The sequence below is a fragment of the Aspergillus welwitschiae genome (genome assembly GCF_003344945.1).
Source record: "Aspergillus welwitschiae strain CBS 139.54b unplaced genomic scaffold BDQ94scaffold_6, whole genome shotgun sequence".
In the NCBI taxonomy this organism is placed as follows: Eukaryota; Fungi; Ascomycota; class Eurotiomycetes; order Eurotiales; family Aspergillaceae; genus Aspergillus; species Aspergillus welwitschiae.
Window position 1 is genome coordinate 774,037 of NW_020798700.1, and position 20,201 is coordinate 794,237.

General features: G+C 50.2%; 9 protein-coding genes across 9 annotated transcripts; 5 read left to right on the top strand and 4 right to left on the bottom strand.

The window, feature by feature from the left end:
- Positions 1-835: 835 nt before the first annotated feature.
- BDQ94DRAFT_184822 (Zn(II)2Cys6 transcription factor) lies at positions 836-3,596 on the top strand. Its single transcript, XM_026774726.1, has 5 exons — positions 836-938; positions 998-1,126; positions 1,184-1,823; positions 1,879-2,388; positions 2,439-3,596. Exons 1-5 carry the CDS (start codon positions 889-891, stop codon positions 3,093-3,095), a joined length of 1,986 nt encoding a protein of 661 aa, XP_026629714.1. The 5' UTR covers positions 836-888; the 3' UTR covers positions 3,096-3,596.
- Positions 3,597-4,360: 764 nt separating this feature from the next.
- Positions 4,361-4,767, top strand: BDQ94DRAFT_116176 (uncharacterized protein). Its single transcript, XM_026763668.1, has one exon. The coding sequence runs from the start codon at positions 4,452-4,454 to the stop codon at positions 4,686-4,688; it is 237 nt and encodes a 78-aa protein (XP_026629715.1). The 5' UTR covers positions 4,361-4,451; the 3' UTR covers positions 4,689-4,767.
- Positions 4,768-6,113: 1,346 nt separating this feature from the next.
- Positions 6,114-7,285, bottom strand: cyp5 (putative peptidyl-prolyl cis-trans isomerase). The gene is made up of 3 exons (XM_026765222.1): positions 7,218-7,285; positions 7,084-7,149; positions 6,114-7,008 (listed from the first exon to the last, which is right to left on the bottom strand). The coding sequence occupies exons 1-3, from the start codon at positions 7,227-7,229 to the stop codon at positions 6,451-6,453; spliced, it is 636 nt and encodes a 211-aa protein (XP_026629716.1). The 5' UTR covers positions 7,230-7,285; the 3' UTR covers positions 6,114-6,450.
- Positions 7,286-7,414: 129 nt separating this feature from the next.
- BDQ94DRAFT_116178 (uncharacterized protein) lies at positions 7,415-9,095 on the top strand. Its single transcript, XM_026763669.1, has 2 exons — positions 7,415-7,734; positions 7,810-9,095. The coding sequence occupies exons 1-2, from the start codon at positions 7,550-7,552 to the stop codon at positions 9,002-9,004; spliced, it is 1,380 nt and encodes a 459-aa protein (XP_026629717.1). The 5' UTR covers positions 7,415-7,549; the 3' UTR covers positions 9,005-9,095.
- Positions 9,096-9,126: 31 nt separating this feature from the next.
- BDQ94DRAFT_138319 (queuosine 5'-phosphate N-glycosylase/hydrolase) lies at positions 9,127-11,198 on the bottom strand. The gene is made up of 4 exons (XM_026765223.1): positions 10,331-11,198; positions 10,121-10,275; positions 9,827-10,058; positions 9,127-9,764 (listed from the first exon to the last, which is right to left on the bottom strand). Exons 1-4 carry the CDS (start codon positions 10,743-10,745, stop codon positions 9,337-9,339), a joined length of 1,230 nt encoding a protein of 409 aa, XP_026629718.1. The 5' UTR covers positions 10,746-11,198; the 3' UTR covers positions 9,127-9,336.
- A 1,767-nt stretch (positions 11,199-12,965) lies between these two features.
- On the top strand, positions 12,966-15,183 carry BDQ94DRAFT_167568 (E1 ubiquitin-activating protein ubaB; the record flags this gene model as incomplete). Its single annotated transcript, XM_026770836.1, has 6 exons — positions 12,966-13,025; positions 13,136-13,306; positions 13,408-13,644; positions 13,712-13,836; positions 13,885-13,949; positions 13,997-15,183. 6 exons carry the CDS (start codon positions 12,966-12,968, stop codon positions 15,181-15,183), a joined length of 1,845 nt encoding a protein of 614 aa, XP_026629719.1.
- A 196-nt stretch (positions 15,184-15,379) lies between these two features.
- On the bottom strand, positions 15,380-17,067 carry BDQ94DRAFT_116207 (SDR family NAD(P)-dependent oxidoreductase). Its single transcript, XM_026763670.1, has 4 exons — positions 16,954-17,067; positions 16,331-16,904; positions 15,858-16,260; positions 15,380-15,745 (listed from the first exon to the last, which is right to left on the bottom strand). Exons 2-4 carry the CDS (start codon positions 16,793-16,795, stop codon positions 15,588-15,590), a joined length of 1,026 nt encoding a protein of 341 aa, XP_026629720.1. The 5' UTR covers positions 16,796-16,904; positions 16,954-17,067; the 3' UTR covers positions 15,380-15,587.
- A 207-nt stretch (positions 17,068-17,274) lies between these two features.
- BDQ94DRAFT_167570 (elongin C) lies at positions 17,275-17,659 on the top strand (the record flags this gene model as incomplete). The annotated part of the gene is made up of 2 exons (XM_026770837.1): positions 17,275-17,404; positions 17,472-17,659. 2 exons carry the CDS (start codon positions 17,275-17,277, stop codon positions 17,657-17,659), a joined length of 318 nt encoding a protein of 105 aa, XP_026629721.1.
- A 448-nt stretch (positions 17,660-18,107) lies between these two features.
- On the bottom strand, positions 18,108-20,084 carry BDQ94DRAFT_116256 (tRNA-splicing endonuclease subunit sen54 N-term-domain-containing protein). Its single transcript, XM_026763671.1, has 3 exons — positions 19,552-20,084; positions 18,698-19,467; positions 18,108-18,647 (listed from the first exon to the last, which is right to left on the bottom strand). Exons 1-3 carry the CDS (start codon positions 19,665-19,667, stop codon positions 18,202-18,204), a joined length of 1,332 nt encoding a protein of 443 aa, XP_026629722.1. The 5' UTR covers positions 19,668-20,084; the 3' UTR covers positions 18,108-18,201.
- Positions 20,085-20,201: the final 117 nt, after the last annotated feature.

A 20,201-nucleotide genomic window follows, 5' to 3' on the forward strand; every position in this document is an offset into this window, starting at 1 on the left:
ACCGAACCTATTATCCTTGGAGGAACCGTAAACTCGAATGATGTCTCGTGTCTCAATCCTCCTTGCAGTAGTCCCGATCCCGATATTACAAGCACAAGCGGCTGTTCCATGCGAAGAACAAGTCTGGCATGCTGTGTACGGTGGAAGTGGTACCGCATTTTCGGTCCTGTCAATCTGTATCTTGACCTTGCCTGACGAACTATTATTTCGAGTTGCAACTGTAAAAAGAAATAAAATCACACCTTCTTGGTAAATGCTTACTTGATGTTGTGAAAGAGTCTTTCTCGGGATAATGTAAGTTATTCCCTTAATATCCTCTCCGGCACTGAATTCGGCAGAGTCATGCTCCAGTTGGAAGTGAACATCCAATTATGGTTTTTGGATTAGCATTGTGTGTAGAACCAGAGTATAGTACAAAGTACTATGCTCCTTTCATACCAGTGAGCTGCTGGAGTACTCTCCCAAAGGAAGTCATGAAGCCCTGAATTTCTCTCTCTGCGTGATTATATACTTCGGTTATATGGTCAAGGGACGGTCGGCATGTCGTCACGTAACCGATTACAACAGCGTGACTGGATGAAGCAGGAACAGACTTAGGATAATGATATCGGCGGGATACACATCTCAGATATTTATATTGCTCTCTCAAAAAGAACACAACAATTACATTTTTCCTTCGCCCACCTCTATTGACTCCTGCTTATGGGCGTCGCGGGGCCAATTCTAGTGGAAGTTATACTTGGCTAAATTAGACCTCGGCATGTGACCAAGTTGCCGAAAGATGAATAAGAGAGGTGAACTTCGTCTTGCCTTTCGGCGAAGGGTCAGACTGCCGACAACATCGACGCATGCAGGTCATTTCAATAGTCCAAAATAGATTATTTCCCGATGCCTGTCTCTAAGCAGCAACCTAAGCGTGATAATAAGAAGCCTATAGCGTGCGTTACCATTTGGGGGTTTTCCTTAGCAAGTGCGCTGATTAGTTCTCTTCCTGCAGCTGCCACCGTTGTCACGCCCATAAAGTTAAATGCTCTGGCGGACAGCCGTGTTCGAGATGTCGGCGGGCTGGCTGTGATGATGAGTGCCAATACACTCTACGTGATCGCAAGCTAAAGGTGCAAGAGAGGTAGGGACCCTCTCCATCTACCCATTGCTCAGCCGTAGTGTATTCTAATAGACACAGTTACCTCGACGAACTTCTTACTCAAAACGCTCAATTGAGAGAACAGCTACGCTCCATTAGTACCCCTCAGAGCTCATCTGTCACTACTGCCGATGGTTCTGTTCCACAAGAGTCATATCCACCGGTACAGAACCCTCTCCTTGGAGAAAGGGCTTGGTTCTATCCATATGACCCTTCTGCTCCTCCTATATACATGGGTGATGCAGCATGCACGGCGTTCGCGACACGCTTGCGCCAGTTTCTTACGGGGGATCCCAATACGGCACATGTTGCTCGAACGCAATACACCCCCGAATCCTCTTTACTCGAGGGTGCCACTCAATGGCCCGGTCTAGCACAGGCTCGTCTGCTGGTTCGTATTGCTTTCAACCAGTTGAGTCGCGTCTACCATCTGTTTCTACGCAAGTCAACCATTGAACACCTTGAATCTATATACCGCACGCCAGCTCTACGCGACGACCCGGCTGTCATGTGCAAGTTCTTCTCCCTTTTTGCCTTGGGCGAGGTTTATTCTTCTCGGGCCAACTCTTCCCCTACGGGTCGAGTTCCAGGTACGAAGTACTATGTACGAGCAATGGGACTAATCCCAATTCTACCCGAGAGACCAGGTGTTATCCATGTGGAAAGTTTGCTTCTACTGGTAAGCCAATTGCTTCTTCAGCATATCAGAGCAAGTACTAAAAGACATTCATCAGTCGTTGTACTCGTACTTCCTCAACAGACGGCACTCGGCCTATATGTTAGTCGGCAGCGCCATGCGTCTAGGCCTGATCCTCGGGCTGAACCATAATATCCCCGAGCGGCAATGCACGGATCCTATAGAACGCCAACATCGGGTTCGGCTGTGGTGGGCTATTTATGTCTTCGACCGCATGTATACGTCAAAATTCGGGTTCCCGCTACAGATACGCGACGAAGATATTCATGTCGATATGCCCACCGAGGTTGCAAGCCCTGCAGCTGAGGAGCAGTTCTCAGATACAGCTTACTCTGTCGCCAGTATTCGACTGTCGCAGATTATAGGTCAGACCATTGACAAGATATACTGTCGCAAACAGCATGCAGAGTCATTTCTCCAACGGGAGCAGCAGCTCTTGCTAGCTTTACAGGATTGGCTTAAATCGCTCCCAGAACATATAAAACTACGCTCGGAGGACTCTCCTCCGCCAAAGCATATCGTATCATTGCATTTACAATTCAATCAGGTCGGTTTCCTTCTATATCCCCGCTGGGATTTTGCGTTAACAGCACGTAGTGCGTGATCTTAGCCACTCGACCCATCCTACTCCATGCTCTATTACATCACAGCAACCATGATGATAGCGAAGACCTTCCCCAGCCGGTCATTACCCTTAGTGAAGCTTGCATACATGCTGCGCGGCACTCTCATGCACTCATAATAGAGGAGTGGGTTAATGGCTCCCTGCCTATGTACGGCTATTTCTACGCACAGTATTTCTTTTCATCTTGCATTGCCTTGGTGATCTCCAGTCTTTTGCCATCGATCGGAAATCCGGCAGATCTCGAGTCGCTAGATACTGCTACGGAGATTCTGTATAGGATGAGTGAACACGGCAATCTTGCTGCTGCTGAATTCTACGAGAATTTGAAGCGTGTCAAGAAAACGTTGGCAACCAAACCTGGAGTTGTCAATGACAGCCACGAGCGTCGCAGTCAAACACCAAGGCACTCCCTCGCGTCATTACCGGCTGGAGGTCCGGCCGCAGACCCCCATGCAATTGGTATAGTGCCAGCTACGGGTTATACTACCGAGATGGCATTCTTAGAACCGACAATGCAGGATTTTCTCGGCAGGTCGGAGAATGAAATTGATGCTATCCAGCCATATGACCTTTTCATTGATGACCATGCTACTATTGCTGCCTGGCCTGCTACCATGTGGACTTCGTGATCGGACGTATGGCTGTTAATGTCGTCATCAAAAGATTAGAAGCCAGAAAATGATACTGACCTGTATGGTGTGCTGTACGCCCGGTTAAAGTCGCCTTAATACCGCTTAAGGCTTCGGGGTCCACACGTGGGCGCAATATTCGAACCAGATATTGACAGTCCTGCGAGGATGTGTCTATACATTATTGGATAGTGTCCATAGTGTTCCCCACGATCAAGACCGTGTCGGTCTTTGCGATCTCAGACCTTCTTGTAGCACACCGGCACACACATTCACTCATTTGCAGAATACTATACTGTCAAGCTAGCCAATCCTTCCGTGAGGAATCATAGCATCGGACCGGAACGAGTATGCTTGGAGCCCCAGAGCGACTAAGATGCTAAACGGAAGGCTATCTAGATATGCTGAAACGGCAATGCGGCAAAAGAAGTTGCAGAAATGCGAGGTGGAGGCAAGTGGCCACTCATGGAATTTACCAAAGCTCACAATATAGCGAGCCCCTGCTGGCATGAGAAATGAAATCAAATCCAGTAGATTGAGGTCTATCGGGTCAAGTCGTAATGCGCGCTCTATATACTGCCCGCTCTGGAACAGGTGTATTGGATGACGTCATAGAGTCACTGCACCGAGGATGGTTTCTACTTCGATTGTTCCTCGTAATATGTACATTGACAACCAGTTTCAGAATGGGTGAGGCTCAAGCAAAAGCAGTGGCGGATAACAAACAAACAAACTTAATTAGCTGTAGAATCAGTCAAAAAGTGCAAAACATGAGTGACTGAGTGCGAGGACATTCCAGTACTCCTGTGTTTGCAGGCGGCTAGTCATCACGTGATAACGCGTCGCGTCCGTTAGAGGGTCGCATCGAGGCGCATCATTTCCGTCCTGTCCTTTTACTTCTCCAAACACAGCGGCCGTGACATTGGGTGGCTCAACCAACTCCGTGGAGTTATCGATTTCTATTTGTTCAAGACGCTCAGTCAAAGTTGATTCTTCGGAGCTCAAATCTCCATTGGACCCTATACTCCTGAAGATGTGTGGACGTGTTTTCATTGCTCTTTCCGGAGTGCCGCTTGATCTCGCCTCTCCGCCCGCTACGGGCGTCTATACAGATCTCACCCTCTTACGGCTTCTCAAGTTTTGTCTTTCACGTTTTGCTAGGAGCAGGCGGTAAGAAAAAGCTTGGGAACTAAACCCTAATAGATGCCAATCAGTTCGATGCCATTCTATGGTATCAGTTTCACGGTGTTGCATGGCGGATGCACTGATCAGTGGGCTCGAACTCTAGCGGGGTCGACGAAATGAAAGGAATCCGATGTCCAGAGCTTCCTCGGAGGCAATCAAAGACGGCTTGCCATGCGTTCGTTACAAGCTCCTGAAAAGGGCGCGCGTCGGTTTGCCAATGCTGGGCGCTACATGCTGATCATTACGGACTGTCACTCTATGCCAGGAAGACTAGGAGTTGGAGAGAAAGCAGGTGGAGCGTGTCGGGCAACTCTGTTTTGGAGTTGTCTTAGGGAGCAATCCATGGGTGGCAATACCGTGCCATTGAGGGCAATACTGTGGGCATCATTTATTACATGTGCAAGTTGATCATCTCGAATACAACAAAATGCCTACACACGATCATTAACCCGACATGTCAATGGATCCACTCGTCGGAACCAATATAATCTCTCGGTCGTGTCCAGGGACGCCCGTAGTGATTATATTGCAGCGAGGTCCATTTTCACTGTCGGGCAGGATGATTTATGCTTGGTCATTGTCTTCTATGCAATGCCATTCGACCTTTGGCTTGTTGTCACATTCCGGCACTAGATCAATCTTGGCATGTAATGGTGATGTTCGATATGCAGACATTGTCGTTCGTCCACGGTCTTGTGCCTTGTGCTGTCCCGTACATGCTTCCAACCTCGAGGGACCTGGGACCCTTGTACCTGCTTTCTACCTTGCAACTTCTATAGTACTTCATCCCTCTCGGAGGCTAGGTGACACCAAATCGCGGCACCAGCCACTGATTTGCGCTTCTATTGAAGGTCCTGATCGCCCGTGTTAACCGTCTCTTTGCAATGTAGGTTGCGAATAGATGATGGGCGCTGGTACAGACTACGGTTTCGGTCGTGGTCCCTCCCTTTGGGGAGAAGAAAGCGGTTTTTGGGGATGTTCTTTGTCCGCTTTGAAATGCCCCCCAATGTTTCGCTACTGCGGGGAGGAAACAAAAACCTGTCCCTGAGGGTACTGTATCACACACAAGAGGTCGGATCAAGTGGCGCCGGAATGTCAATTGATACGCAGGACACATGTCTAAAAGATGTAGGGAGATGGTGCGTTTGATCCAAGGTTCGACTGGGATGTCTTGGAGAGGTAAAGGGTCGATTTCCCCGCGGAGGTTGTGAGGCATAACAGTGTCATAAACCGCGTTCACTTGACAATTGCATTCCTCAACTGCTCAACTACTTGCCAAAGGTTCTGTGCTACACTGCTCCCACAAACAGCCCGATGATCAGCAGTCGCTGCCTTTCAAACCGAGCGAGCCCTTCTCCCCTCCGTCGTGATGCTCAGGGTCGGTCCAGCTATTGATCGAAGCATCATCTAGCATCGTGAGCTTTGGGGTTCGTACAGGGAATTCGATGCGGGACCCCTTGACGGGGATCAAAGTTTAGGCTTGTCTGCTTGGATTCTATTGTTGTCTTCCGTGCCACGATTGCTTTGGATGCTACTGTTTCTTTCAGGATCGGGCTGAGTTAGCTACGAAGTGAAGGCGCTCTGTTGATATCCACGGTGGCACTGCGTTGAGACTCTGGATTCCATACAGGAAGGGGGCTGGATGTACAGCCTGAAGTATAGTAGCCGAACAGTTGAGGGTGCTTTTAGTCGGTGGACCTGCCGTTCCTCTTCGGGGGAACGGCCCAACTTTTTCTTATAAGTCTCCCCTGTCCCCATAAGTTGGCTTGGCTAACTACAGCAGAACTATTGGACGATAACATACAGTGCGTTTAGCTGAATACACGAACCATGTATAGATGACTGGCTGTCTGTTTCGTTTATCATTACACTATAGTAGATGGGCGATCCCAGTCGGGTTCTCGCTCTGTATCTGGATTCCACCAAGCATCTAAGAAGCTCGCACCTCGGCCCATCACGGACAATGAATGAGGCATTGAGCGACGCTGGTAGCCTTAAGTAGTGAGACGAGCCGAGCCGAGCTATCGCGATACCGACACCCTAGTGCCGCGCATAGAGTTCCCCGGCCCGGACCTCAGCATCAAGCACGGCATCCTAACATCTCACAATAGACGTAAAACATGGCCATGACCATATCAACCGACCACAAAATATACCCATAAAAGCCATCTCACTTTGCAAACGGATTCGCATGAATCGTAACCCTCTCAATCCTCAACGCCTCAAATTCCTCCCCCTCCTTCGGCTGAACCACCCTCCCCTTCTTATCAACCTTAACATTCGCCTTCTCCAACCTCCCCAACACATCCCCTCCCTCATCCTGCGCCGTCAAATTCAACACCTTCCCAAACACCGTACTCGCGCCATCCAAATGCGGCGCCGGCGCAAACGTCACGAAGAACTGGCTCCCGTTTATCGTAGCTCCGGTTGCGCCCTGCGATCCCGGTGCTGTCCTATCCTTCACGGGCCGCGACGCCATCGAGAGGATTCCCCGCGTGTTGTGCTTTAGTGCAGGGAGGTGGATTTCTTGATTCAGCGCTGAGGGGTGGTGGATGGAGGTGCCGCCTTTGGGGATGTCTTCGAAGGGGAGGGGGGGTTTGGCGGACGAAGAGGAGGAGGTGAGGGAGGGGTTCAGGGAGATGTCGCCGCCTTGGATCATGAAGCCTGGTATGAGTCGGTGGAATGGGGTGTTGTTGTAGGCGCCGCTGGCGCAGAGGGCGATGAAGTTCTGTATAGGGAGATAAGGTCATTAGTTTAATTCCTTGCGGGTGAAGCGGAATGCGCAGGGGAAGAAAGTATGTACCTCTGCTGTCTTAGGGACCGCTTCGCAGAAGAGCTCGACCTTGAGGTCGCCGTGGGTTGTGTGGAGCTGTGAGTGGAGGTGGTTAGTAGTGTTCGTCGGGTGCCAAAGTAGTGTAAGTGGAGGAGTGTACTCACTGTTACAGACATGGCGTATGAGTCTGTTCGATCTGCTGCAAGTTAAAAGATAGTAGGATGGGATATGTGGGCGCAATGAAGGACGGGGAGCTGCGGCGATCATCGATGCGGAGCGCATTTATCTGCAGATCACATGACGGTCGTGATATCCCATCCAGCAGAACCACATCCCATTCCTCCATCCCCTTCACGAGATACTCTAGGTTTGGCTCTGGTGTATACGACTAATGAGTGTTTCCGAGTACATTCGATTTGTTTGATTCTGCGATTAGACACACCCAATTCCCTGCGATCAACCATCGTCAACCGCATCCCAATCTACTGCCATCACAATGAACAACAGGCCTGTCGAACAAGCGCTGGCCACGCTACTGCCTACACACGCCCAAGACCTCCCACAAGAACTTCTCAGTCTCGCCATATCACTCGTCGCCCAATCGCGCAGCTTCTCCAGCAGTCTCAAGCCCGAAGAAGAGATCGCTCGGCCGTATGCGTGCGCTGAAATCGCTTGCAAGAGGTGTGTAGAACGCCATTCTTAACAAAGCAGAACCTGGTCAACATGGATGATTCTAACCATTCCTCACGATGATAGATTAACTCGCGCTCTCAAACTCCCTCCTCTCCTTGGCCACCCGCCATGTCCTCCCCGCGCCTACAAAAAGCTCTACGCCTTCCTTGACCGATCCCTATCCACTGGAATTTCCCGCGCAAGTGCCTCAGCCCCAGGGACACCGTCTCGCACCGGATCAGCACCATCAACACCGAGAAAGGGCACACAAAGGACCCCGTCAAAGACTGCCGCAACTGCTACTCCGCGAGGGATACAACAACAACAACACCGACAGAACACACCTACGAAATCCACCCCTCTCAAGCGCGCTCTCTCTCACACCGACAACGACAAACCCTCGCCATCACCTCGACCCCAGAAAATCCCCAAATTCCGCGCAAATGGCCTCTCCGGCTCAACCATCATCCCCGACGCCCCTAGCTGGGTAATGACTTCCATCCGAACAGTTTGCAAGACGCTTTCGACGCCCGCACCGCGCATGAGCACGTGGTCTCGGCCGCCTATCTCGAGGACTCTCCCGCCACATATCTTCGCTGGTGTATCTTCCATCCTGTATATGATTTCCGAAGCGACGGCGATTCACGACGAAGAAATTGATGAGGAGATGTTGGAATTTCTGGAGCCGGTGATCACAGCCAAGGATAAAGAGAACGATGAAGATTTCAAGGACATTATCAATGCCTTGATTGTTGCAGTGTACTTCCTCGTCCTTGCTCGTCGACGACAACCGGGCCCTTCGTCAACTGGGGATAGTGCCGAGGCAGCGGAAGCGAAGAAAATGGATAAGAAGACGTTCTCGGAGATGCGACAGACTGCGCTGGTTAGTCTTGGGCTTCCGTCGACGGAGAGGCGGCATCGGGAGGATGTGGATCAGTGGATTGCGCTGGTTATGGAACAGGGGTGGGCTCATGGGAAGGAGTGGTTTGAAAATGTGCCGTTGGCTGGGGAGTTGGACGGAGATGAGAGGGATTTAGGGGATGAACTAGCGGGTGGGGTTGTCGAGGAGGATGGTGGTAGGGGCAGGTTGATGGTGTCTGGTAGGGGGGCATTGATTGCGGGCCAGTCTTCGAGGCGTGGGCTGCTTCCTGGGTTGGGGACTATGATGCAGGATCGGGTGGATTGGTTGAGTGAGGATCGGAGGGAGGATTATCTTGAGTGGAAGGCGGATATGGTGGCGCGGATTGAACAGATTGAGAGGACGGCTCAGGCTGTGTAAGAGGTATGGAACGCTATAGATTAAATTAGAAGAGATACCCATGAAGTGAGATGATGGTTTTTTTGGTGTAGAACAATATTGTAGTTGTCCGGGTTAGTTGATTGTAATTGAATAATTAGAAATCCTGTACAAGTCCCACAAATAAGGGTAAAGTTAAGAAAGAAAGAAGCAATGCTATGGTATCATTATCACAATGTATGCAAGTCTATTCCCATCACCCACCCGAAAAGCAACCCTTGAACAAATTGCGTGGCCAAGTAAAGCAACGGGGTATAGCGTTGGAAAACCGATAGAGACAAAATAAAACGCAGATGATATGCTTTGCCGCAAGTCTAATACCAGATACTCCTTGTCCGATGATGCGGGATGGACTCCTTTCCGGCCTTCTCTAATTCTTTCATGGTGTCATAGAGGAAGAAATCTATCAAGATAGCGTTCACGCCCATTCCGGCCGGTTTTTGGACGGGCTCCTTCTTGACAAACTTCTGGGTTGAGCATTTCTGCTGATGGTCTTCGGTGTCTTCCTCTTCTTCTGACGCCGTGGGTTTGTTGGATTTCACTGTCGGGTTCACCATGGTTTCTGGATGTCGGCGTTCGATTTCCCTTCTTATCAATTCGACACACCAGATACTGGTAGCTCGCAGTTCAATTTCCCAATTGGAGCCACTAGGTATCGGCTGCAACCTGCGTATGTGGCTTTCCAAGGGCGGCGAGTATGACATACAGCCGAGTTGGTGCAGCATCTGAGGGATTCGATAATCTATAGAATATAAGCCAGAGTTCAGGGAAAGTAGTCTGAAAAAGAGATCCCAAAAGACTTACCCGCAAACATGGTGATTTTGTCGATATCATTAAACTCTCCATACCCCTCACCGTTGAAGCAAGCCCAAAGGTCCGCAACCAAGATCTGAGCCCGCTTGTAGATTCGCACTCTCCGCCCGTGGAAGGTGGTTTCGTCCCGAAAGCAGGAGAAGCTCTCTGCTAGCAAATTGACCAGCGAAGCCGCAGAGTAGTTAGAGTTGTAGATGCAGTTCACAAAACTACCTTCATACTCCTGCAGACAAGGAATTCATTAGCACCAGATGCGGGGGAAGTAAAACATGGTGAAAGACATACTCTGCAAAGAACGCGACCTGCCTCTCGCAGGCATTGAAGGCGTTCCTGAAGCATAGGAATCTCTTCATCGGTGGCAGAGCGAAAGACATGCTTGATGAGTTCCTCGGTACATTCATCTTCCTTGGTCCAAAACTCCGGAGTGGTGATTGGAATGTCTTATAACAGTCAGCTTCTGGCGTGTCTTGCTCAACAGGCCGCATATAGACTTACCCTCATCCAAAGCTCTCTGTAAGGCAGCAACCAAGCTCCAGTACCCCGTCCACTTCCTTCCTCGGTACTCAATCGCGAAACGCTTCTCGCTAGGGAGCTCGGACCAGAAACTGAAATTGAGGAGATCCATAGTGAAGATGAAGTCGACCGTGTTCTCGTCTTTCGTTTTTGGGTGTAGTTCGTGCTCCGTCCATGTCTGTGTGGAGTATTCCTTCTTCTGCATCAGGTTCCATATCGTCTCCGCGGCTTCTTTCGTCTTGTGGGGGTTCAATGCGACGTCGATCGCATTGTCGAAAGCATATTGCGCATTCTCCAGCACTTTTGTCTCTGCGGTTCGAGGATCTGAAGAGCCTCCCAATCCCAGTGTCTTGCGCAGAAGAGCAATCAACTCGGGGTCTGCTTCGTCGTCCGACATTGCTCCAGGGGACAGGTCTTGCCCGATGACACTTTTTTTGCTCGGTTAGGTGCCAACAGATGTCTAGGGGGGATTTTGCGAAGAAAAGATCGAGAAACCAGCGAACTCCGCGCTCACTGCAGAGGGGATAAAGAGGAAAGGGGAGGGAGACGAAGGGAAAGAGAAAAACGGATTGAAAATGGGAAATCCCCACGAGCAACAGGCACCGGCAGCGAACCGACTGTCTTTGGATCAAAGACGGTTGTTGCCAGAAAGGGCGATCGGGCCAAAGGCAGGCTCCAAAGCGAATCTCCCAGTGGGGATTCACGCACTACCAAGTGATTAATCTACGGAATGAAACCCTCTAATGCTATCTAGGAAGAGACCTGCTTTGCTTTTGGTTTTTTACTTTCTTTTCCTTCAGTTCTTTTATCGGGAATTTCCAGCTTCAACTTTTTGGGACGATAAGCGCTGGTTATGTAAGCAAGGGTATCTTATCTCTTCGCCGGTGCCACTTTTTAAGACTTCTGGTGACAGTCAATTAATCTGTTTGGTAAATCATTGGAGAAACCTTTGTTCTTCTTTTCCGCGATTAATGTACCTCGGAAAAGACTTGTGGTTGAGGCTTGGACGCACACATTCCCGGAACAGCCTGTCGGAATCATGGAAGCATACTGGCCTTGTTGGATGTTACACAGCAAAGTCAGCCACTGTTCCTTTTTTCCCCATCCTTGACTCCATTCAGATGCTTGCCTTGTTCCGCCAATCAAAAGGCCCGTCGTTCAATGCTTATACTTTATGGAAAGCAATTACTGGTAGTTTAGTGTGATAGAGTCCACTATGGATCTTAGTAGTCTCGAAGTCTGTCTGTTTTAACGATACGCGACTACTAGGTTGTCCGATCATACAACTACAGAGTAGACATGTGCGCAACATCCTGATGCGACAAGTGAGCTATCTCTTATAGCATAATTAGATATAGAAGGTGACCTGCTACTGGCTCTGATGCTGCTGTACCCTTTATTCCCTGTCGAACAGACAGCCTGCTTTCGATATTTATTCTGCGTTTCCTGCAAAGCACGTTAGTACTGAGCACGCAAGCGCCCCATGAATGTTTTCTGCAACTCCGAGGATGTTTCGCTGACTGCGACCAAACAGCGGACCATAGATAGCCCGTGGCATCCCACTTTGATGGTAAATAGCTGTGGTTCATAATGATTAGGTAAAGCCATTCACATCATGGAGAGCGCTATGAGTAAAGAATAACAGTCGTTCTGGCACTTTACTACGAAGAACAACGACACATTATTCTAGGACAGCACGTCTTCTGAGCACTGCCGATCTGTCAGCCTCATGGTCTGGCCGTAAGACCTGGAGGGAATTTGATGGACTCCACGGCCTATACTTCGTAGAAAAGCTCGACATCCATCAAGTAACGCCCCCACTATGAAAGATCCAGAACATGCAAAGTACCATTGTTGTCCTCTGATTTTTGGCGCTGGGCATTCAGCTCCGGCATGAGAACCCCTGCTAGCTCTATACCATGCATGAGTCGCCCAACCATCGTGGAGGAGTAAAAGGCAGGAATGTGAGCTCTCACATGCTGGGCTCGAGAGATGCATCAGTCGTATTTGAAGGTTGGCGACATTGCGCGGAAAGAAGGGCGAAAAGTACCTGATAGCAACATCTGACTGGAGTAGTAAATAGACGGGTTGATAGTCGAATGGCCTCGTGTCGGTGCGACAAACAGGGAAATGCGATCGGATGCGGGACGATCGCCATCAAGACTGGCCGATCCTCTTTGGTTGCATCGGACAAGACGAAGGTGACTAGAGATTTCCCTTGAATTTTTGTATTTTTAAATTTTTGCATCAGCCTGCAGTCAAACATCAATTCTGTTGCCAGGCATGAATTGGATTCACCCGGGATCCCCCACCCTGGGATGATGATGGGGGTGAAGGGGAAGAAGTACTGCAGCTTGGAGTATTCGGGTGAAGTTGAAGTGGGCTCGGGATTGTTACTTCATTCTTCCTGACTTCACTTCCTGGACTGCTTCCGGTCTCCCTCCTCTCCGCCGGAGCTTCTTTCCTACTTTCACTTCTGCCTCTCACTGTCTCCTACCTACCTCCATTCCCTCAATTCGCGCCTTGCAAACAGCTCCTTTGTTCGGCGATGCCTTTTCGCCCGCTCTGACACCGATAGTCTCCGTTTCGATCTACTTTCCGTCTCCGCGCCGCAACCATGACGCGGGAGACTTATCTTAAGCGCTCGCTCGGGACTCTAGCCAGACGAATCAAAGAGGTACCGCTCCCCATCCCACCCCACGCTTATCCTCCTTGAGGCTTCGCTTTTAGCTAGAAGCTCAGCTGGTGCATAACCATGCTAACAATTTCCCTTAATTTGTTTTTTAGTCGCGCGTGCTTCTCGTGGGTGCTGGTGGCATCGGATGCGAATTGCTGAAGAACCTCCTGCTCTCCGGATTCGGCGAAATCCATATCATCGACCTCGACACAATCGATCTGAGTAATCTCAACCGCCAGTTCCTGTTCCGCTTCGAACACATCAAGAAACCCAAAGCATTGGTGCGTCAATCTCCGAACGTCATACTACCTACATCCCCCCTCATCTCCGTCCTTTCCACCCATCTGAACGAGGTTCTGACGGTGGGTGGCGCTATAATTAGGTTGCGAAGGAAGTCGCCCACAAATTCCAGCCCAGTGCAAAGCTTGAAGCATATCATGCGAACATCAAGGATGACCAGTTCAACGTTGACTGGTTTGCGACATTCGACGTCGTCTTCAACGCTTTGGACAATCTCGATGCTCGACGTCATGTGAATAGGATGTGCCTTGCAGCCAATGTGCCGCTAGTGGAGAGTGGAACGACGGGTTTCAACGGCCAAGTCCAGGTGATCAAAAAGGTGCGCCTCCGGTCCATATCGTCTGGGTTTCTCCAACTGGGTAGGCGCGACCACTGACAACTGCTAGGGAGTCACGGAATGCTACGATTGTAACTCCAAGGAGGTCCCCAAGTCGTTCCCGGTCTGCACTATCCGCAGTACACCCAGCCAGCCGATCCACTGTATCGTCTGGGCTAAGAGCTACCTTTTCCCGTATGTTTATCAGGCGAAACCACATGGATAACTGCTAATGTGTCATAGTGAGCTCTTTGGCATCAGCGAGGATGACTCAAGCGAATTTGACCACTCAGAAGATGCTGAAAACTGTGAGTTGGAATCTCGGCGTTTAGTGACACTGGCTAACTCGTACTAGCCGAAGAAATCGAGAATCTTCGCAGGGAGGCTCAGGCCCTCAAGGAGATCCGTCAATCCATGGGCTCCGACGAGTTCGCGCAGAAAGTATTCGAGAAAGTGTTTCAGGAGGACATAGATCGGTTACGGGGCATGGAAGACATGTGGAAGACACGAGATCCTCCGGAGCCTCTGGATTTCCGCAAGCTACAGGAGGAGTCTTCCAACATCGAACCTGTGGTTTCATGCAATGACCAGAAAGTCTGGACTCTTGCTGAGGACTTTGTCGTCTTCAAAGACAGTCTGGATCGATTGAGCAAACGGCTCAAGACCCTGCAGGACACCACGAAGAGTGACGTGAAGCCTATACTAGTTTTCGACAAGGACGACGTCGACACCCTGGACTTCGTCGCCGCCACTGCCAATCTGCGAGCGACCATCTTCAAGATCGATCCCAAGTCCAAGTTCGACACGAAACAGATGGCTGGCAACATCATCCCGGCTATTGCAACCACCAACGCAATGACGGCTAGTCTCTGTGTTTTGCAGGCTTACAAAGTTTTAAGAGGGGAGTACGACCAGGCCAAGATGGTCTTCCTCGAACGCAGCGGTGTTCGTGCAATCAACTCCGATTCTTTGCAACCTCCGAATCCCAATTGTCCGGTGTGCTCCGTTACTCATGCTAGGCTGAAGATCGACCCTCAGCGCGCGACATTGGACAACCTGGTCCAGGATATCCTCCGGTCGCAACTGGGTTACGGCGAAGAGTTCTCCATCAACACCGAGCTAGGAACCATCTATGATCCCGATCTAGAGGACAACCTTCCCAAGAAATTGACCGACCTCGGTGTCAAGAACGAGAGTTTCATCACGGTCATCGACGAAGAGGATGATCAGCCCCGCGTCAACCTTGAACTCATCGTTCTCGCGACTGACAGCTCCCAGTCTTCCACAGAAGCCGAGAAACCCGCCTCCCTGGAGAGTGTTCCCGACATTCCCCGCAAGCCCAAGGCCCCCGCACCTGCAGCCCCCGAGCCGGAGCCCGTCAACGGAGCAGGCAAGCGGAAGCGTGACGCCGACGAAGCCGGACTCAGCAACGGCGACAACCCAGCCAAGCGAGTGGCAGCCATGTCCATTTCGGACGGTGACGGAGCCAACCCCATCGTCTTGGACGAGGCGACTGGCGGCGCTATCCTAATTGATGATTAAAATGATACCAGGTGGGTAGTTAACGGGGGTTCGGGATCTTCGACTAACTTGTTGACATTCATCAATTGCTCTCTTGGCTTTGCAGATCTGGCGCATGATTTGGGTTTTGTTGCTTTTGTCTGTTCCTGTTTACTATTCTCATGTAAAATACTTTGACGCTACTTGCATACACAAACCCCGCATGATCGGTTTCGATAGAATGGATGATTACTAGCTATTTTGTTGTTTATTTGCTGTCGGGATGCTAGATAAATGAACAGCATGAAAAGGAGAAGGCGCTCTTGTTAGATACAAGTCACTCCTCACGTATCGTACACACATAATACAGTCCAGTTAATAATACTACCATACCAAGTATCCATACCCTCCGAATCCATCACCCAAGATATAGACAGTATGCTTCGCTAGATGGCACTCAGCCCCCCATCCAAATTCAACACACAATTATTCGCATACTCATTCTGTGCCAAAAACACCGCCGCATCCGCAACCTCATCCGGTCTCCCGAATCGTCGCACGGGGATACTCTCCTTCAGACGGGCTGTTTCGCCATCTGAGAAATCTATTCCCAAATCAAAAAAGCATCAGTAACCCATCCTTACTACATCCTCAATAAGATATAACAACGAAGGGATAGGAAACGAAAAAAAATGAAGAAAGAAGGAAAGACAAACCAGATATCATAGGCGTCTCAATATACCCCGGCACAATAGCATTAGATCTAACCACCACATCACGCAGTGAAGCGGCCGCTTCAACGGCGACTGATCTCGTTAGGCCGAGGACTCCAGCTTTTGAAGCTGCATAAGGAACGGCCCCAGTTCCAGATTTGTGTGCTAGCAGGGAGGAGATGTTGATTATGCATTTAGATGCTGCGGTACTTCCACTGGAGATGGGAGTGCTAGATCTCTTCATACGATTGCGTATCGATGCGCGGATGAAGGCTCGAGACGTGAGTAGCGCGCCCTCGAGGTTCGTGCGCAGGATGCGTGAAATATCTGTGGGTTCGGATTTAGGAAGGATCGAGGAGATGGAGAGGCCGGCAGCGTTGACGAGGATGTCTGGGTTTGTTGTTTGCTACATTTATCATTGTGAGAACTATTCTGGTATCTCATCGGTGTTGTTTGTAAGAAGGTAGGTAACTTACCATTGCTTTCTCGAGCTCTCGCGTCCATGATCCTGCTTCGGCGATGTCGCCGATTAGTAGGCTGATTCTGGATGAGGATTCGAGGAGCTGGTGTTGCTCTGGGTTGGCGATGAGCTGGGGTGGTTCCGTGGACGGGATTTCAGGGGACTCGATCTGAAGTCGAGATGCAGCGTTATAGAGTCGCTCGTAGGACCGTCCGACTAGGATCACGCGTGCGGCACCCTCTTGGAGGAAGCGCTCTGCGATGGCGAACCCGATGCCGGACGTTCCGCCGGTTATCATGCATGTTCGGTTGGATAAGCGGTTGGAGGGGGTGAATTGGGGTGATGGAGTCTCGCTTGGGGTGGAGTATGCTCGTTGAGTAGAGAGTGGGAGGTAGGGGAAGTGACGTTGAGGTGTGTATGTGGGATTGGCTTGAAGCCGGGCGGTTCCCCCGCGGAGGCGTAGGATCTTCCTTTGGTACATGGTATGATGATCTGGTTTATAGCATCTGTGACTAGGGAACGGACGAAGTGTATAGTCCTCTTGAGGAATACCGAATTCCTCCGGTAGTTTTGCACAGAGTGAAATAAAACTACAGCCTGATCAGTCGCTGTGTATTATGAAAGTGATCCATAACTTACTACTCTCTACTTAACAAACCCTTTTGTCACACGACACCGTAACTAACTGCGTAAACCTTTCTCCGCAACAGACATCTGAATAAAGATAGACAATCAGAAGAAGTGACAGCATCGGCATCGGAGCTTAAGCACGGACCACACCGAACCTGGAGCCTACGAACTTTACTACCGCAGCCTAGTTTAATCGCGGAACCAAAGCCGATTACTCACTTATCGCCGCCCCGCGCCGCGTCTCGTACCTTTGCCAATTCCATCCATTTCCATTTCTCTCGCTTGCTCCATCTACTTATTTCCCTATCCCGCCACCCACTCCCTCACACCATGTCCGCTTCAAATCCCCCCTCACAGTCCGAATACGTGACCCTAGTATCCGGTGATGGATTCGAATTCGTCATCCCGCGCAGCACAGCCTGCGTGTCGGGGACGATACGTCGCATGTTAGAGCCGTCTAGTGAGTCTTGTCTCCTCACATGTGTGTTTCAGTGGTGGCACTTGCTAACAACTCCATTACTATATAGGTCGCTTCTCGGAATCCGTTACCGGTCGATGCGTCCTCGAGAATATTAGCGGTATTGTGCTTGAAAAAGTATGCGAGTATTTCTGCTACAATGAGAAGAATAAGAACCAGACATATGTTCCGGATATGGATATCCCGCCGGAGTTGTGTTTGGAATTGTTGATGGCGGCGGATTATTTGGATGCGTGAGGTGATTTGATCTGATCCGTGGGACTTTCTATAGTGTAGGTGAGTTGAATTAGGTTGCGTTGGTTGGCGTGGGGGTTAGTACTGATTGTGGCACTAGGTTTATTGCAGTGGGCTGGCTTGGGTTTACGAATAACGCGACACGATGGCTCTATGCTTCTATTGTATATCTTATGGAGTTTGGTGGTTGTGGTTTGGTTTCAGCCTTTTCACACGGTAGGGTGGCGTTAGAATCTGGGTATAGAACTTGGAAGAATAGACGGGTATCTCGCTGTCTTTTGTCCCTGTTTCGGACTTTTCCCACCGCATATTTGATCTTGCTTGGTCAGTGAGCTGTAAATGCCACTGCCTCGCCATCTGAGCATCTATATCCGTTCTTTGTGCCCTGTGGACGGATATACTAAAGATGATGGCAGATTGTTACCATCCCCTCTATTCAGTCCGCGTCCTTTCTGGTGGATCTCGGGCCTTATTCCAGGGGAGAAATGCTCTTATCCCTTCAGTTGCTATATTTAGCATGAGTTGTATAATGGAACTTCACGCCCTCAGCGCCCTTTTGGCCGTGGACGCCAGGGTCCCTTGTTTCCTTTAGCGTTCTTCTCCTTGTAGAGCTTCTCCTTGCCGAATGCCGAGTCCGCGATGCGGAGGTAGCTCACAACTCCCTCGTCTACTACAGCCAGGATCACATTTCTGTATCCGTACCGGAGTCGCTGGTACAGCTGGCGACTCATCTTCTCGCCCACCGGTGGGTCAAGCGGGGTGCTCTCGAGCAATGCGCCAAGCTGAGCTGATGTCGGAATTGTGGTGTGCGTGCGTGCATTCACAACGGCGAGCCTAAAGTCGGGGGTCGGAGGGGCGGATTTCTTGAATGGTGTGGATGGTTTGTAGATATGGAAGACTACACGGTAGGGCGGGGTCGTGGGAGGCGGAGGAGATGGTGAGGCAGTCGGGTCATACCAGGGGATGATAGAGAGCTTCTGATATATGTCATCTGAAACATTGTCAGCAAATCGCAAGCGCAGTGGCAAGCAGGAAACGTACCATAACTGCGATGAATCCCAAGCCCCACAACAGGCCCCAACGCAGTTGTAGCGCTACCAGGTTTGTACAGCCACTGCAAAAGCTGTCTAAACACCCCAGCAATCCCAAGACCTAGACCCTGAGGCTTCTCCAGTACGGTTTGCTGTGATTCGCTGGTCTCTGCACCCTCCTCTCCATCGTGCCATCCCGGGGCACGAATGATCGTATACCCCAACCGCCTCAATCCCGCATAAACCGAGTACCGCTCACTAGTCAGACCGCTCCGCCCCATAAAAGCCGCATAAGCAGCCTGTAAGCTCATGGGGATTCCAGAGTCGTCCGCTCCCTCCTCGTCAGCACACCCGACCTCCGAGCAGGGCCACCTGATATCTAGAGTCCCTCTCTCAAGCAGATATAGAGCCTCCTCTGGAAGTAGCCATATGCGGTTCCAACGATCTGCCTGACCTATCGATTTGAAGTACTGTCCCTTGGGGGTGGGCACATAGACACATGAGTCGGGATGGACGCCCATTTCCGTGCCTGCGGGTTTCGAGGGCTCCGACTCTTCAGTAATCGTATCTAGCTTTTGGGCAGATCGCGGCGGGACCGGACCATTGGGAGAGTATATTCCAATCACTTGTGTCTTTGGGTGGTGTAGACGAGGGTACGAGAGAGCATTGTGCATGGCCTGCCGCGAGGCGGAGAGAATGTCGGCTTGAAAGAGCGTCGGGTTCGGTTCGAAGTCCTTTTCACCGCGTTTGGGGAGACTTTGTTGAGATCCATCTGTAAGGCTGTTTTCTCCATTGTTAGCATGTTATATGCGCATTTAGCTGTAAATGAGGCAGGGACCAGAAGAAACGCGTGGTAGCACTGACAAGGAAATGCTATTCAGCATGCGGAAGTCCTGAGTCTCATCGGAGAGGTCGGTGTCAATGTGAGCGCTCGCATCCTGCGAAGGCATATGAATGACGGCCTCATCTATGTCAGCCATTTTGATTCCAGCCGACAATGACCCAATTAAAAGAGCATGTAGTACTGGTTGGGGATGCAAAGCGCGTGAGGGGAAAGCGAGAGTGGAAAGAAAGTTAAGCTGCGCGGGCGGATCGATATCCACTTCCGATAAGAAAATCTGAACGCACGGGGTTTAGTTCCGGGCTTAGCCTGCGGTCTGCCTTCAAACTTGCAGTTCCAACCAGTTCTGGTGAAACAATTGGAGGGTCCAAATCAATTGCTTTCTTTTTTTCGTTAGTGTATCCAGGTATGCCTTCTGCGGGGCTCTTCTTGGACTGCTTCTTCATCAGTTGATGTTCCAACATTGAAACAAATGGAAATTAATGATCAAGCCGGATAGAGCTCATCAAGATGCTATTCTGTAAAAATGTACATATCGCCTTTACTTCGATTATATCTATATTATATCCTTGGTATAGCTTGATGTCGTCATCGTAGTGAAGATTGTACTGTAGTTTAGTCTTATCTTCTCTAAAGTACATTATTGCATGTTCATCTTCAAGGGCAGAATTCA